Source organism: Gopherus evgoodei, chromosome 4 (assembly GCF_007399415.2).
Source record: "Gopherus evgoodei ecotype Sinaloan lineage chromosome 4, rGopEvg1_v1.p, whole genome shotgun sequence".
Lineage (NCBI taxonomy): Eukaryota > Metazoa > Chordata > Testudines > Testudinidae > Gopherus > Gopherus evgoodei.
In genome coordinates, this window is record NC_044325.1 from 44,607,185 (window position 1) to 44,622,133 (window position 14,949).

The 14,949-nt window shown below is 47.3% G+C and overlaps 1 protein-coding gene across 3 annotated transcripts in view; it reads right to left on the bottom strand.

Annotated features, from left to right (window-relative positions):
* The window catches only part of IFT43 (intraflagellar transport 43), a 94,447-nt gene that overhangs the window by 62,465 nt on the left and 17,033 nt on the right, over positions 1-14,949 (bottom strand). For all 3 annotated transcript variants that reach the window (XM_030559097.1, XM_030559095.1, XM_030559096.1), the window contains 3 exons: positions 14,673-14,740; positions 2,308-2,340; positions 1,682-1,728 (listed from right to left, as the gene is read on the bottom strand). In XM_030559097.1, the coding sequence (XP_030414957.1) occupies positions 1,682-1,728; positions 2,308-2,340; positions 14,673-14,740 (148 nt within the window). The remainder of the gene's footprint in view (positions 1-1,681; positions 1,729-2,307; positions 2,341-14,672; positions 14,741-14,949) is intronic.

Here is a 14,949-nt window from a genome sequence, read left to right on the forward strand (position 1 = left end):
CATAAGCCATCCAAAAGTCTGATTGTGATTGGGCATCTGCCCCACATTGGCAGAGAAGGGGTTAATAGAACCAGGGGAGGCTGTGTAGAAAGCAGCCAACAGGGGAGAGCCTGCAAGGAACAGCCAATCAGGGCCCCACAGGCCCATATTAAAAGAGCACAGGGAGGGCAGAGCAGGGTCAATTACTGCTGGGAGCAAAGACTGTGTCCCCAGAGGGCTGAGAGAACTACAAACACCTTGGACAGAGCAGAGCATGGCTCCTGGAACTGAGCAGCTGAATGCCCTGAGGTGAGGGCAAAGAAGGTGCTGGGACCATGGTGAAGTGTCCCAGGGAAATAGAGCAACATTGACAGAGGTTACAGAGGAGCAGTAGAAGGCTGCCATTTACAGGGTCCCTGGGTTGGGACCTGGAGTAGTCGGAGGGCCCAGATTCCCCCCCTTGCCACTGGGGAAGGAGCAGGACTGTTAGATAATATGCCCCCCCGGCCCCCCGCAGAAGGGGCAAACACAGATGATGATCTAGCCAGAGGGCTGAGTTGAGAGGAAGATGCTGTAGTTCTGGGAGCTGAGAGGGGAACTGTAGGTGGGAGCAGAAACAGAGTGCTGGTGTACAGATCGCAGACGTGAGCATCTGCCTCAAGCTAATTCCTAGCACAACCAGGAGGCCATGCCAGTCTGGCGATGAGGGCCATGCCCCATGACACTGATCCCTTAGTGAATCCTGCTAAACTCTGACTCAGTGATATTTTGTGGCCCTCAGTTTTGCAGGTTAATTAAACAGTGTAAAAAAGTTCAGCCACTGGAAGTTTGATGTAGCTCCTAGGAACCATGGATGAGTGTCTGTGCCTGCCAGGCCTCATGGTATATGGAGTTAATGTCTGTCTAGGACTCTGTCTTGTGGATTTTTGCAGCTATTTCTCTTGGCTGATAACACAATTGCCCAGTGTTGGAGGAGCAGGCTACACTAACTATAAGATCCAGCAGAGCTAGAGCCTGCCCAAAAATCTGGGGTACCTCGCAGCAGCCAGTGCACTGCTGGAAAGGGGTAATTCACTGGTGCACATCTTCAGCCCACATATACACACAATCCCAGATTAGGGTGATGAGATTTTTGTAAAAGAATTCCATGAAGTCTTCATTAATATGGTCATGGAGAGAGGTAGAAGACTTGACATCTGAGGAGAGCAGGGTATGGGGCACACAGGAGGGTGTCAGAAGTGCTAGTCCTGAACGGGCACAAGAGAGTGTGCTAATAGGAGACCCAGGAAGGATTTGGCAGTGGAGCTTATCACCATTTGAAACGGGGGACCTACTTGTGACTCTTTCCACTTCCCCTGACCATCTACTATCCTTCCAGCCTCCCTCCCTGTGCAGACAGACACAAACATGTTCTAGGATCTCTCCATCTTACCAAAAGTATTTTATCATTTCTACATTATTCAAGGCCAAGGCTAAGTCCATGGGTAACCTCCCTGGTCCTCTTCTCCTAAAGTACTGTCCCTCCTGATCTCCATCACACCTTCTCCAGCTCTGGAATCAATGAGACCTTTACCCTAGCATCTCTCACAGATGTGACCCACTCTCCTGTTGCTTCTTCCAGGACAATTCTGCCCATGCTTCTGGAGAACCCTAGGGAGCACAGAACATTTTTTTTCTAGCAGTTAAGAAGATGAAGTCTTACCTCCTCCATCGTCTGATCCCTCCAGGCTGTGCTGCCTGAGACGATGACTATGACAAAGCACAACAGGAAAATAATTTCAAAGACAGAAGTGTTTATTCTCATGTCCCCTCTCTCCGCCTGGGGGCTGCAGTCCCCACCAGAATCTAAGGCAGGAGTTCCCCAGTTTTCCCATGCTGCAGAACACTTGGGAAGAGCAAGCACATTTTCTCAGTTCATCTCCTCTCCCACAAGGCTTCATTCTGCAGCCACCTGGAAGGACTCTTCAGAACACAGAGTGTAACCCCTGGATTCTGTGGACAGTAGGACTTGAGGATTCAGGGGGCAGGGCAGCTGGGAAAAGAGATACTTTTCACTAAAATTCTTGTCTTTTTGTGTCCTCATGGAGTGACAGAGCAACTACATTCACTGGCTCTAGGGAAACAAGAAGTCAGATTACTAGCCCCCTCGCTCAGTACAATGGGCATATCATGTGCCTTCAGGCAAGGCTTCACATCCCTGAAGCTGAGCATGGCAAGATCCAAAATCCAGTGCCCACATTCACATGTCCTACTACATAACACTCCCACTGGAAATTAGGGGCCCATAACAGAAGAGAATCAAGTCTTTAAGCAACAAGGAGAACTTACTCTTCTATTTCTTCTGCAGTTTTCCGTCCTGATCTGTAAGACAAGAGGCCCACGTTGAGAAAGGGCTATAGGGTGAGACAGACACACATCTTTCAACACATTGTTCTTATTCTGCAAAGCAGTCTCCACACATCCCTGGTGACATAAGTCACTTCATGCACAATACAATAGGCCTCACCTTTGAAAAGTGCATGCAGGTGAGTGCTAGCCCACTGCACACAGAGTTAAACTAGAGCCAATTTGGTCCAGAGAGGCAGCTTGGCAAAACACCAGCAAGAGCACTCACTGCTCTTTGAGTTTCTCCTCAATTCTTTTGTCCCCATTGCCCATGAGCTCCAGGCAAAGCTTCCCCTACTCAAGGGCAAAGGCCAGTACACGAGGGACTGGAGTGAAATAAGTTATGCTAGTTTCAGGGCTACATCTCTGAGAGACCAATAGATTCCTCCTGTCCCTCACCATAGATAAATATTGTCTAGTTGCCTTTCTAGGCCAGGGGCCTCACCCAGGCCTTGGCAAATTCAAGTCAGAAATGCTGTCGCTGCAGCAAATCAGGGCCGATTCGGCTGAGTTAACAGGAGTTCATAATAACGTGGGGGGGAGGTGCAGGCAAATGGTAGCTCTCTCGTTCTCCACCCCAGCAAGCCCAGAAGTAATTCAGTTCCGATTAGGGATGCTTGTTCAATATTCAAAATGTAAAACATGGAGGTTGCTGAACCAGCACTTTGAGAAGTTAATTAAATGCCAGGTTTCTTTTTAGCAGCTACTCCATCACTCGCTGATTGCTTTGGCCATTTTGCAGAATGAAGTTTTAACTGTGTGCGCTGGGAATAAATACTCTCCCCTCTTCCTGGGCTCAGGGCACTTTGACAAGGGATATGTGGGGCTTTCCTCTCCCATGCACCCCCTCCCAAGAAGAACCACAAAGCAGCGGTCACTTCCATTCCCTCGCACTTTCCCCATCAAAGTAGGTCAGTAAGATGGGAAAGACTTCTCCCTTCAACCACCTAGCTCTCCATTCTAACAAGGATAGAGGAGGCTCAGGACCTGAGTGCCTAATCTGCCCCTGTGAGGGCAGGCAGCAGGGGACACAGGATTCCCATCCCTGAGAAGAGGAAGCCGAGTGAAAGTTACTGTCTGAGAGAGATGGAGAGGAAGGGTGGCTGCCCCCACCACCACTGCTGGAGCTTTCGCTTGGAGAGACATTAGAGAGAACTGCAGCTGAATTGGAGACTTTGGGCCCAAAGCAAGTGGGTGCAATTCCACTGATGTGACCAGAGTTGCAGCAACTTAAGTAAGACTTGAATTTGGTCTTTACCAAGCCCCTTCTGTGCAGCAAGCCTGAAGGGCAGCCAGTCAATGTAACAGGATTATAAACATTTAGAGGACAGCCCTGTTGGTGGGGAGGTGACTTCCTACAAGGAGAGGGATGGAGATGGACAATGCACCAATACATACAACCATCCCCCTGCTAACACAAAAAGAGTAAGGAATCAGCCCAGAGGGCCCATCAGCAGCTCAGACTAGAGGATCTGAATTCAGAGGGAAGAATCTGATAAAGCAGAGGTGAATTACATCCCATTTTATCCATCTCCTCTGGCTAGGCAGGACTGCTCCCTCCAGCCTACCTTTGCCCAGTCGAGGATTAAACATCCCAAGCAAGGGGCCTTTCTGTCTCTTGCCTGTGGGAGATAGTACCACAGCCAGCAGGGAAATGTGGATGTTCATTCTAAACTTTCCTTAGCTTCGTCCCATTACTCCTAGTTACAGCCATTTCATGGCCTTGGAGTTTACACTCTTCGGATCCTTGTACAGAGTTATTCTGTCCCCTCAGCCACTCACCACAGACCTAGCTCATTTAACCTCTTATCACAATCACTGAATCACCACAAACCCTTGCAGCTGCCAGGAGAAGCAGACAATCAACGGTTTGTAGAGAGGGTCTTGTAGGGCTAAATACATAAAGCATCAGGTGCCAATAAAATAAATAAATACACAGGATAACAGGGTGGGTTCCAAACACCCAAACAAGGATTTAGGGCTGCAAGAAAACTAAGTGGATGAAAATGCACAAGACTAGACCACCTCCTCACATAAAAGAGTGGAGAAGGGGCTCGGAATGGATCTAAGGGCATTTTTTGAAATTATATAAAACGTGCCCATCGCAATGGTCTCTTGCTACACTGACAGAAGAAAGCGACTAGGCACCATTATTATTTACTCTTTGTACTTGTACTGTGATAGCACCTGGTGACTGCATTCAGAAATTATGACCCCATTGGGCTAGACACTATACAAATAGGGGCAACACAAAATCAGCCCCTTCCTCAAAGCATTGACAGTCTATGGGACAGGGAATGTATGTACAGTGCCCACACAATGGGCCCTCTGGGTGCTAATGTGATGCTTTTATTATTATTTATGTGTAAAAACAAAACTGGACCTACTCAAATATATAACCCACATTTGCCATCTCAGGAAAAGCCTGAGAGAAAAGACAAGCCTTCCACTGTGGCTTACAGAGGATTAAAAAACCACATACAGGCTCTGCTGGAACAGTAGGGGATGCAATTCAAGGGTCCTTGTCAGAGGATGACCCACCTCCAGACCTGTTGGCACCAGAGGCTTAGCAAACACAGGGAAACTATCCCTGTTTGTCTTTTAGCTCTCCAGCTGCCACTGGAAGCCACACATGCAATTTGCATTTGATCTTTCTGTTTTAGGTGCTGTGGAGTGCCTCCTCCTGAAAACAGGCTCTGCCTCAGTGCCATTGCATCAGGCTGGGACAAGCATTTAATCCTTCTTAAAATGTAATGCTCTGGGTGCACAACATCCTCCTTATCAACCACAAGAACACAGCCTTCCATGGATGAGCTAAGGCAGAGAAGTGACAAGCTTTGGGTTTAAGCATGCCAACCATGGTTAGGGAGGTTTCCGATACCTTTAATCTTACATTCCCAGCAGATTCCTGCACTGAGAAATCTGTACTTACCAGCTCCCCTCACTCCAGCAACAAGCATGGCACAAGGTGGGCACTAAAACACATACAGAATTGGTAACCACAGAGTCACCCATTCAGATAAAGACACTCAGAACGATGCAAGTGAGGCAACATTTAGACAGGACTAGGTCTCATTCAGGAGTATTAAAACACCATAAATCACCAGCTCCCAACATTTCTAGCTGTTCAACTAGGTAAATTTATACATTGCTCAGTGCTGTGGCACCTGGGCACCTGCACCTTCATCCTCTCCCCCTCTAACTTTTCCTGATCAAACCAATTCCTTCCTAGGGATACCAGGGCATGGGCTGGCCTAGTCATCTCGCCAGCTCAGCTCAAACTCCTTCGCATTAGGAGCTTCTACTACTCCCATATTCACTCAATATCCCTGGAATATTCTCTCCAGCTCAGAACAGCTATCAGTCCCAATCCTGAGTTTCAGGGGAGTTGATGGAAGAGAAAGTGGAGGCAGGGCTGCATTACAGTTCTGAGATCCCCTTATTACACATTCCTGCATCCTCTCTATCTCCTGTTCCATCACCTGCTGTGGAAGGGGAGCCAAATCTGCTCCTATTCAAATATCTCGTTATCCCAAGCCATTCTATATCACCGGCAAGAACCCCTCTGTCTCCACGAGATTGGGCGAGCAGGTGACTCTCAACCCCCATGGAAATGTGTCTGAGTTGCCGTGGAGCCTCTTACAAGTTATGTGCTGAAGGGTGAAAGGCAGTTCTTATGTAGATATCATCTCTGTTACACTTTCTCTCTCATTTAATGGAATACCATGGAGATCTAAATGGAGATAAAGTAGCAGGGCTCAGAGAACAGCAAGGATGCTATCTTTATGCAGCATGACAATGTTCAGTGGTTAATTAGACACCGTTAACCTATTTTAGCAGGGGACATAGCTGGGATGAATGGGGGGAAATGTCCTTGAAATCTTTTAATGTCCACAGCTCATGGAGGGCCCTTGTTAAACTTCTGTGCCACAGGACAGCATGTCTCTGAGCTACAGCTGAGCACCAGAGGTCAGCCTGTGACCTCTCTGCACACAGGGACCATAGGAAGACATTGTAACCCTAGCATGGGGAGGCAGGCAGGTAGGGTAACCAAGTAAGAATAAAGGAAGCGATTATGGTGACCTGTCAGGTATACTAAGGCATTGTTCAGGAAAGAACGGATCTGAATCTGATGGGAAGGGCTGCTGGGGATGATTGGGGGCAGGTGGCCAGGGTACATATTTGATAGGCAAGTAAAATACGGTTTGGAAGTTTCCACCAGCTTTACAGGAAAGAGTGGGCAGGCAGAGCTTGGGCCTGGGTGGATTTGTTCGCCGTGGTCATTTTTCAAGGCTTGGGCCATGGGCAGGGTCAGAGCCCCAGCTGCCTCAACGTCCAATAGATCTGTCCTCCCATCACTTAACAAATGTGAAACCAGCACTAGCGGCTAGCAGCAGGGATAAGGAATGAAGAAACATCATCATTATGATCTGGCGCCAAATTGCCCCTATGCTGTAACCTCTGTGGGTCTCAGGCACAAAGCTGTGAAGGCGAGTAAGAGCAGAAGTTACACTGCAAGGCTGATGCTCAGCGGCACTTTTGTTGGAAAATCAATTCTGCTGTCTCCCCTCCTGCACTGAGAGCACAAACCCTTCAGCTCATCCCCACAGGACAGTGCTTCCTGGGCAGGGAAATTGCAGCATCTATGCAACAAGATATCTGGTGACCAACCCTCCCTCCACTGGGGACCCAGCAAACAACCCTCCCCAGACTGCACCCCACTCGTGTCACATCTATGCTGCACTCAGTTTCTATCTGTACATATTTTCTATAGCACTCCAAGGAGATCTGAACAAGCGAGCCAGCCCTCTCAAAATGCTGGCAGGCTCTATTCCACCAGCAAGACTCAAGCGGCACTGGAAGGTGTGCCTATTCCCGTGTAAAGTTTGCCCCCTGCTGGCCACATCTGCAATAACATTCCCTGTCAAGCTCAAGGTGAAACTCTAAGCAGAGGGCTCATGGGACAACAGAACAAGAGATGTACGCTAGTGCTTACTGAAGGGAGAATGGAGACAGAGTGTGACAGAGAGCATGTGCAAAATCAAATGCAGGATAACCTGTCTGGAGAGGACACACGCCTCTCTCTTACCTTGAGGCTCCGTTTGTGCTCTTGCTTACTCTCATTGTTTGCTTACAAAAAGGCTGTGACATGGCTTAGCATGATGACAGATCTAGAAGCCCCACATGCCACTTATGTAAGCAGCTGCATCCAAACCCAACCTTGGGCTTAGAATGTAGCTAAGGCGAGTACCTGGGTGAGGCAGATGTGCAACTTGCAGAGCTCCCAGCAATGCCAACAGCTGTGTCATCTCGGGCTGCGCATCATGCTAGCCATGCTCCCAGTGAGCACATCTAGCTGCAATGAAGGGATGAAAGCAAGGAGAGGCCTAAGAGACAGGTATTCCACCATGAAAGGACGTTAGATAAGATGCTCACAGATCTGCAAGCAACACAGCTCTGATGGAATGGCTCTGGTTCTCACCCCTGGCCAGAGCAGGATTGGTCCCTACGTCTGTTCTCCAGGGTTCTGTCCAGCATAGTTTTAAAGCGGCTGCTACTCTTTTCCTTGGGGACTTGCCCTAATAACCACATTTGATTTTTCTCTGCTCAGTTCCCTCCCTGGAGAACAGTAACATCACAACGGCACCATATCAGATACATCTCCATGATCACGTGGCACCTTTCTCTCAGAGGAGCTACTTTCAGAAATAATGCTGTTATTGGGAAGGACCAGACATATTGCAGAAACAAACATCAGACTGCGCGAAGTCTCTCTGCAGGTGGCGCTGCAGTCCTCATAGTGTTGGGGGGGGGGGGAGAGGAAAGAGAGAGAGAGAGAAAGTGTTCCAGAATGCATGTCTCCCAAATGAGAAAAAAAAAGTTTATTTTTCCACTTGACTTTCACCAATTGGAGAGGTACAAGGGCAGATGTGTGTGTGCGCGCATGCAGGGCAGGAGCATTTGCAGACTTGCGGGGAGGGTTCAGTCTGCATATTAACATATTTCCTGGCACATCTAAGCCACTTCTCTTTTATGAATCACCTCTAACCAAAACTGCTTCAAGCTGCCCTCTTGCTAAAAAAATTAAAAAGAAAAGAAGGAAAGGGGAAGACGTGATGTTCAAAGATACATTTTATTTTAAGAGAGTGGATTCATCACAGGGAGAAGAGAGAAGGGTTACATTTGAAGAATTCTAAATCAAACTGGCCTGCATCCATACAAAAAATGTTGAAAACATGTTTGTCCCAGCACAGATTGGCTCAAAAGACACGAGTGCAGATCCTCAAAGGTACTTAGGCACTTCAACCCCAGATTTAGACACCTAAATCCCATTTTAGGCACCCTTACGATCCACAAAAGCCCTGTTCAGCTGCCGCCTAACCTGTAGGTGCCTGAACTTACTCGACACCTACAGTTGCACAGTAGAAGTTCCCTAGGCACTTGTGTTTCTGCTTCTGGGCACAAATGCTACTGCCTCACTCTAGAGCAGGGGTTGGCAACCTTCGGGACGCGGCCCATCAGGGTAATCCACTGGCAGGCCGAGAGACAGTTTGTTTACATTGACCATCCAGAGGCACGGCCCCCTGCGGCTCCTAGTGGCTGCAGTTCGCCATTCCCAGCCAATGGGAGCTGCGAGAAGTGGCAGGCCACAGGGAGGTTATATTGGGAATATCAAGTCTGTCTTTGTGTCCCCTAGTTTTGCTGGAGAATGCCTTGGAGGAGCAGAGAACTAGAGAGAGAGCTTTCTTTACCCCCAGTTGAAGAGATTAGGATGCTCAATCTTTTGCAGATATTCCCTTCTCAGCTCTACCAGCTGATACCATAATCCCACTGGTTCTCCAGTCAAGCAGAGTGTCCATCAGGAAAAACAAGTCAGAGAAGACCTACCTGTCTAACAAAGAAAACACAAACAGAAAACACCACTTAAAAACAAAAAAAAAACCCACCCCCTTTCAGGCCAGCAATACCCATCGCAAAGAAGCAGAAAAGGGCAAAAGTCCAATTATCGCCCCTTCACAGGCAATTCCACTGTAACCAAGAACTGTGCTGGATTAAAATGGGAAATATTTCTCTCACCACTTGCTACTGCCCTGCTAGGAGTCTCTTAGGGTGACTTCTGCCCATTGTTTTTTGCCTTTTACTAGGGCTGAACATAACCACCAGTTGCTAGAGGCAAGGAGAATACTATCCTGGCAATGACATGGAGGGACAAGATGACAGGAACCAGTTAGCATTCCCAGAACATACAGCCTATTTAAAAAAAAAGAAAGAAAAAAAAAAGGCAGCCCTCACACACACACCCTGGGCCTGCACACCGCAGCTCTATCGCCATCTTGATGTCCTTGACACGTGCCGATGGCATAGAGGTGGCTGGCACCAGAACAGCCCAAGAGAAAGAACGAGAGGCCAATGGAGATTTATGTGAGGAGAGTGAGATGGACAAGGTAAAATTGTCAGGAGGAGTTGTTAGAAAGTAAAATATATTGTGACAATTCCACTCCTGCCGTTCATCAATAAACTGACAGATCATTTAGTGTCAATTAGGAGTGATAGATGGACAAGTCCCCATGATCCTGGGCCAAAATTAATGGCTGGGAGGGAGAGAGTGATTGAAAATGACGGCTGACATTGAGAGGAAAGTCCTGAAGGTCCCCAAGGGGCCATTACTTGCCTCATTCCCTTGCAGATCAATGCAGGGACAAACCCAAAAACAGACACTTCAAGACAAAACTTAATCAGACTTCCTTTCCTTCCTTCTCCTTCTAAGTTCCGCTTCCCCGCTCGGCCACCTTGCTCTCCTGTGCCTGCTCTCGCCACACTGCTGAGAACAGCTACAGGTGGCAGCGAGACATGGTGACGGAACCTTGCTACAGGCTTCCCCACAGCCAGGAGCCTTACTCAGCTCCTACCGTGGCAGCACCACAGGGAAGCACATACTTAGATTTATTTCAACAACACTGGATTGGGAATAGAGGGTGGAAGAAATGACACACCCTCCCGCCTTGCCATGCCCAAATGCAGAATCTCACAGACACTTTACTATTCCCACTTGCTGGACAGGGACGGCCAGAGGTTCTATAAACCAGCTGCTCTCAAGGGCCATTTCACACAGACAAGAGAGCATATTTTAAGATCCATCTTCTTGTAACAGATGGCTTTAACTTTACTTATCTCCAGAGCCCTCAATACGTTCAAGTCCTTAATCCCATAAATCACATTCCTCCAGCTCCAGGGGCCAGTGCTGCCACTCCCCACCCTCCAGAGCCCAAAACAACTTCTATACCCACGTCATGCCACCACCACTGCAATGCTCTAGGGTGCATCCCACCTGTCCCTACTGTCTCAGATGTCCACCAATGCTTCCCTACTATCACATGCACTCTCCAAGGCATTATATTGCCCCTCCTGCCCCAGGACATTTCAACATATCCATGCTCCAGGGCATACCGTGCCTACACCTACTCTCCAGGACATGCCACCATTTCTCCAAAGGAAGCAGCTTCAGTTATTCCTAAGGCCACCTGTTCCCAAAATGCCACCATCAGAGACCTTCCACGTCCACCAGAGCACAACAGATTCATGTGTGCACATGTTGCGGGAGAAGTCCTGATGAAAGCTGCTTGCGAAGGCATCTTGAAGTGGCTGTATTTGTTCACCACCACCACTAGATGCTGAGGAGAGGCTTGTGGGAACTAAATCACAAGGGCTGATGAGAATGAAGGGAAACAGACCCAGGTTTCATGCAAATGTCCTTACAGCAAAGCAAGGACAGAAAAAGACTGACAGACAGAAATGGAAAAGACTTTAAAGAAAATGTCTTAGGTGAGGACAGCAATTATTTGTAGGGTGACCAGATGTCCCAATTTTATAGGGACAGTCCCGATTTTTGGCTCTCTCTCTTCTACAGGCTCCTATTACCGCCCACCCCCATCCCGATTTTTCACACTTGCTGTCTGGTCACCCTAGTTATTTGATTGAAAGGAACCCTGGCAAGTTTTTTTTTTTTTAAATATATAAATACTTCCACTTACAAAATCCTTATGGATGCTCAAAAACAAATTCTCTTTGCCTGAAGCCTGGACTTTTCCCATTGGTAAACACTTTTCCACCTCTTTGCCTCTTATGACGCATGAGCCAACACGGCAATAAACCATTTACTGTTTTTCAGGAGTGTCAGCAATGATGCTATCAAGGGCATAAGTACAGCTTTCACAGCAGAGCTTGGGTTCCCTCTGCTGGTTGAAGAGCAGATTCACAGCAAAACAATGATATTACTATTAATTTGTACAGCAGAGTATTAGGCCCCAAATATCTATCTAGGTACTTATATAGTCACCAAAGTGCTAGGGCTGGAAGTAGCAGCACTGGGGCTGACACTAAGAAAAACTGTTTCTTCCCTTTCTCTCTTCAGATGAATTAAAAACATATAGAGGGAGTTCAACTTCAGGGACAACCCATTGGAAGAAAAGCAGATGATGGCCAATAGTAGTGACGAGTGTTATAATGGTTACAGCAGAGTCCCAGGTCTGCCACTTAGCCTTTTTGTCTCAGCTTCCACATCTATAAAAGTGAGGGTACTAATAAGAATAGCTATTTCACGGGGCTACTGGGAATTCTAATTAACCTTTTCATGCCTGATTCTTTGTAACCTTATTTGTAAAAATATGCCACTTTGGTGGCCTCTAGAAATTAAGTGACAGATTTGTAGATGCTGTTGGAACGTTTGTGATGAAAGACCCTATTCATGCAAAGTATTTTTAAAATGAAATAGAGTATGGGGAGAACCAGAGGCTACCTACCCCTACCTTGCAACAGATTGAGGTAGTAATGATCTGGCAGACAGAGCCAAGAGTAAGATGGGATATTTGATAATGACATAGGTTATCCAGGTGAGACAAGACTAGGGAGGGTTGTGAGGGGCTCCAGAAGGATCCAGCAAAACTGGGACAATGGAAAACAAAATGGCAGATGAAATTCTGCCATGACAACTGCCAGGGGGCACACATTGGAAGGACAATTTCAAGTGACTTGCTCACACTGACAGGCTCTGGAAACTATTAATGTAGCAGGAAAGAAGTCTAAGTGCCACTGCAGATAAATCAACAAGGCTACCAGTGCAACAGGCAGCATAGTCAGAATTGGAACGAAGAGGTGAGGCTGCATAAAGGGACAGAATAACAGCTACAAGGCCATTGAATAAATAGATGCATACACTAACTGATTTGCAATACACCCGCACATGACAGAGAAAAATTTAACTACCTAAGTAAAAGTCATTGAGGGTTTGTCTACCCGCTGTTTTTTCACTGATTTAACTCCACCAGTTTAGAAACAAATATATTTAAAGGATGCAGTCTTCTAGCATGGGCACAGTTAAACTGGTATCAGTGCTTATACTGGCAGTAGCTATATCAACGTAAGCATATCAATAACAGCGTAACTGCAACCACACAGTGAGGGAAGAGATAGAGGGGAAGCATGTTGTACTGATTTAACTAGATGGCCTTCCAAACCAATATAGTCAGTCAAATTGGTACAAAAGCTGTGCACAGATAAGCCTTGGGAAAATAGAGACAACCCAGCTGCATCAACATGTGTGACATCAGCCTATGACTCAGACACTTCACAAGCAAAATTTAGTACGCGATATGCTGTAGAAACAGCCCTAGTAGCACTGGCATCTTGGAAGGAAGGGATGGAGAAATCAGTGTTTGAAGAATCCACAGCTGGAATCACAAAGAAAAGACAAATGACAACAGGGGATTATCCAAACCCCTCCTTTCCCATCTTTGATTTTAAAAAAAAAATCAGAATAATGCCCCTAAAACTGACAGTTACCAGAAATGGTCAAAAAATTTCTTCTGTGGCCCTTAATGCTGATCAATAATGGCTTGAATCAAGTGGTCACTTCCACTGAGTCTTGGAGCGTTACTCAAGCCAGAAGGTGCCTGAGATGCCAAGCTAACCAGGTCTCCCACAGAGATGGGCCATCCCTCTTGATCTTCTGTCCTGCTCCTTTGTCAGATTTGTGTCGAATTTGACTGGACACTTCCCTGGCCAACAACCTGCCATATCAAATCTCTAAAGTGCTCTGCATACTTCAGGATGCTAGAGAAATAACAACAGGTGCCCTGCATCCCACTCCTCTGGGCTGGTGCATTCAGGCTGTGCATTTTCCTTCTGCTCTCCCCTCAACTAAAGAACCCAGAAGATCTACCTCACTATGTTCTTCTAATAACAAGCAGTAACTTCCCCAGAAACTTACTTTTTCCAGGTAGGTTGGGGAGAGGGCCACCTATTTCATTTGGTCCAGTTAGGCCTTGAGGGACTTTTGCCATATAGGACCTGCCAAGGGGATCCTTGAATGCTCCATCCTGTCCTCAGGGCCCCATGAACCTGGCATACTTTTGGAAGAGGCATATGTAGTCCTTTCACAAACTGGAGAGCCCCCAGAGTAAGGTGACCAAGCCAGCAGATATGCTCAGGTATGTGCTGAGAAATACAAGCAACTCCCCCACATCCTACCTGGGCCTAATACAAATGGCCCCTTCCCTTTAGGTCTATCAACAGGTGAGGCAGAGCCCACTTAACTTTACAGCCTTTGGTGAGTAGCCTGAAGTTTTCACCTTTCAACTCCACCTGCCCTTAGTCCAGATCCCCCGTCTCTTGGCATGTCCTGATCTCCTCTTTCCTCTAGATTCCCTACATCTTCCATCCTGGACTCTCCAGCTGTACTGAGTCCCACCTCCTTCCCTGATTTCTCTCTTCCCTGAATTCCATCCCTGACCACCCCTAGCAATGTGGGATCTTCCCATAAGGACTTCTTCCTAGACATTACACTCCCCCAACCAAACACACACAAACACTGATCAATTTCACTCTTCCATCAAGGCTGGACACAAAATCCTGATTCCTTCTGCGGAGTGCCCTGGCTGCCAGTGTGACTCTACTATTCACCAATGGGATCCTCTTGTGGAAAGAGCTCAGCCAGGAAGAGTATTTTCCTGGACATGCTTCTAAACCCACCTCCACACCCCTTCCCAATTACAGCAGCAGGCAAGGGATATGCTGTCACTGGTTTCACACAGATCTGGAGGCCTGAGTAGAGTAGCACATAAGGAGAGTCAGTCAGCTGCCCCCAGCAGGATGGAGGTCTGGAGGGCTGGCTCACAATAGCATTAGAGACAGAGGCAGCATAAGCGGTTCAGGAAGATAACCCTAGCGGTTGTGACAGCAAGCCCTAAAAGGTGATGTTCAATCAATCTATGCCTAAGCCCACCCGGAGAAAGAAAGAAGCTGGTACTCACTTGGAAGGTGCCATTACAGGATCATCTGCCCAGCCTCCTTGCCGGCGTGGGGGTTTAGGTGGGGGGCCCTTTAATAATAAGAGAGACACACAAGAAAGATGATGTGTTATACCCAGTTCCAACCAGACCACCTCACACTAGATTCACTCATATTGACCCCTGCAGAGAGATACCTGGCAAGAAGTTTGAGTCCAACACTGAGGTGCTGTTTTTAAAACAGTGTTTTACAAAACAAAGGAACAGAAATGTTGCCAGACAGGTTTTAAAGTGTCTGAGA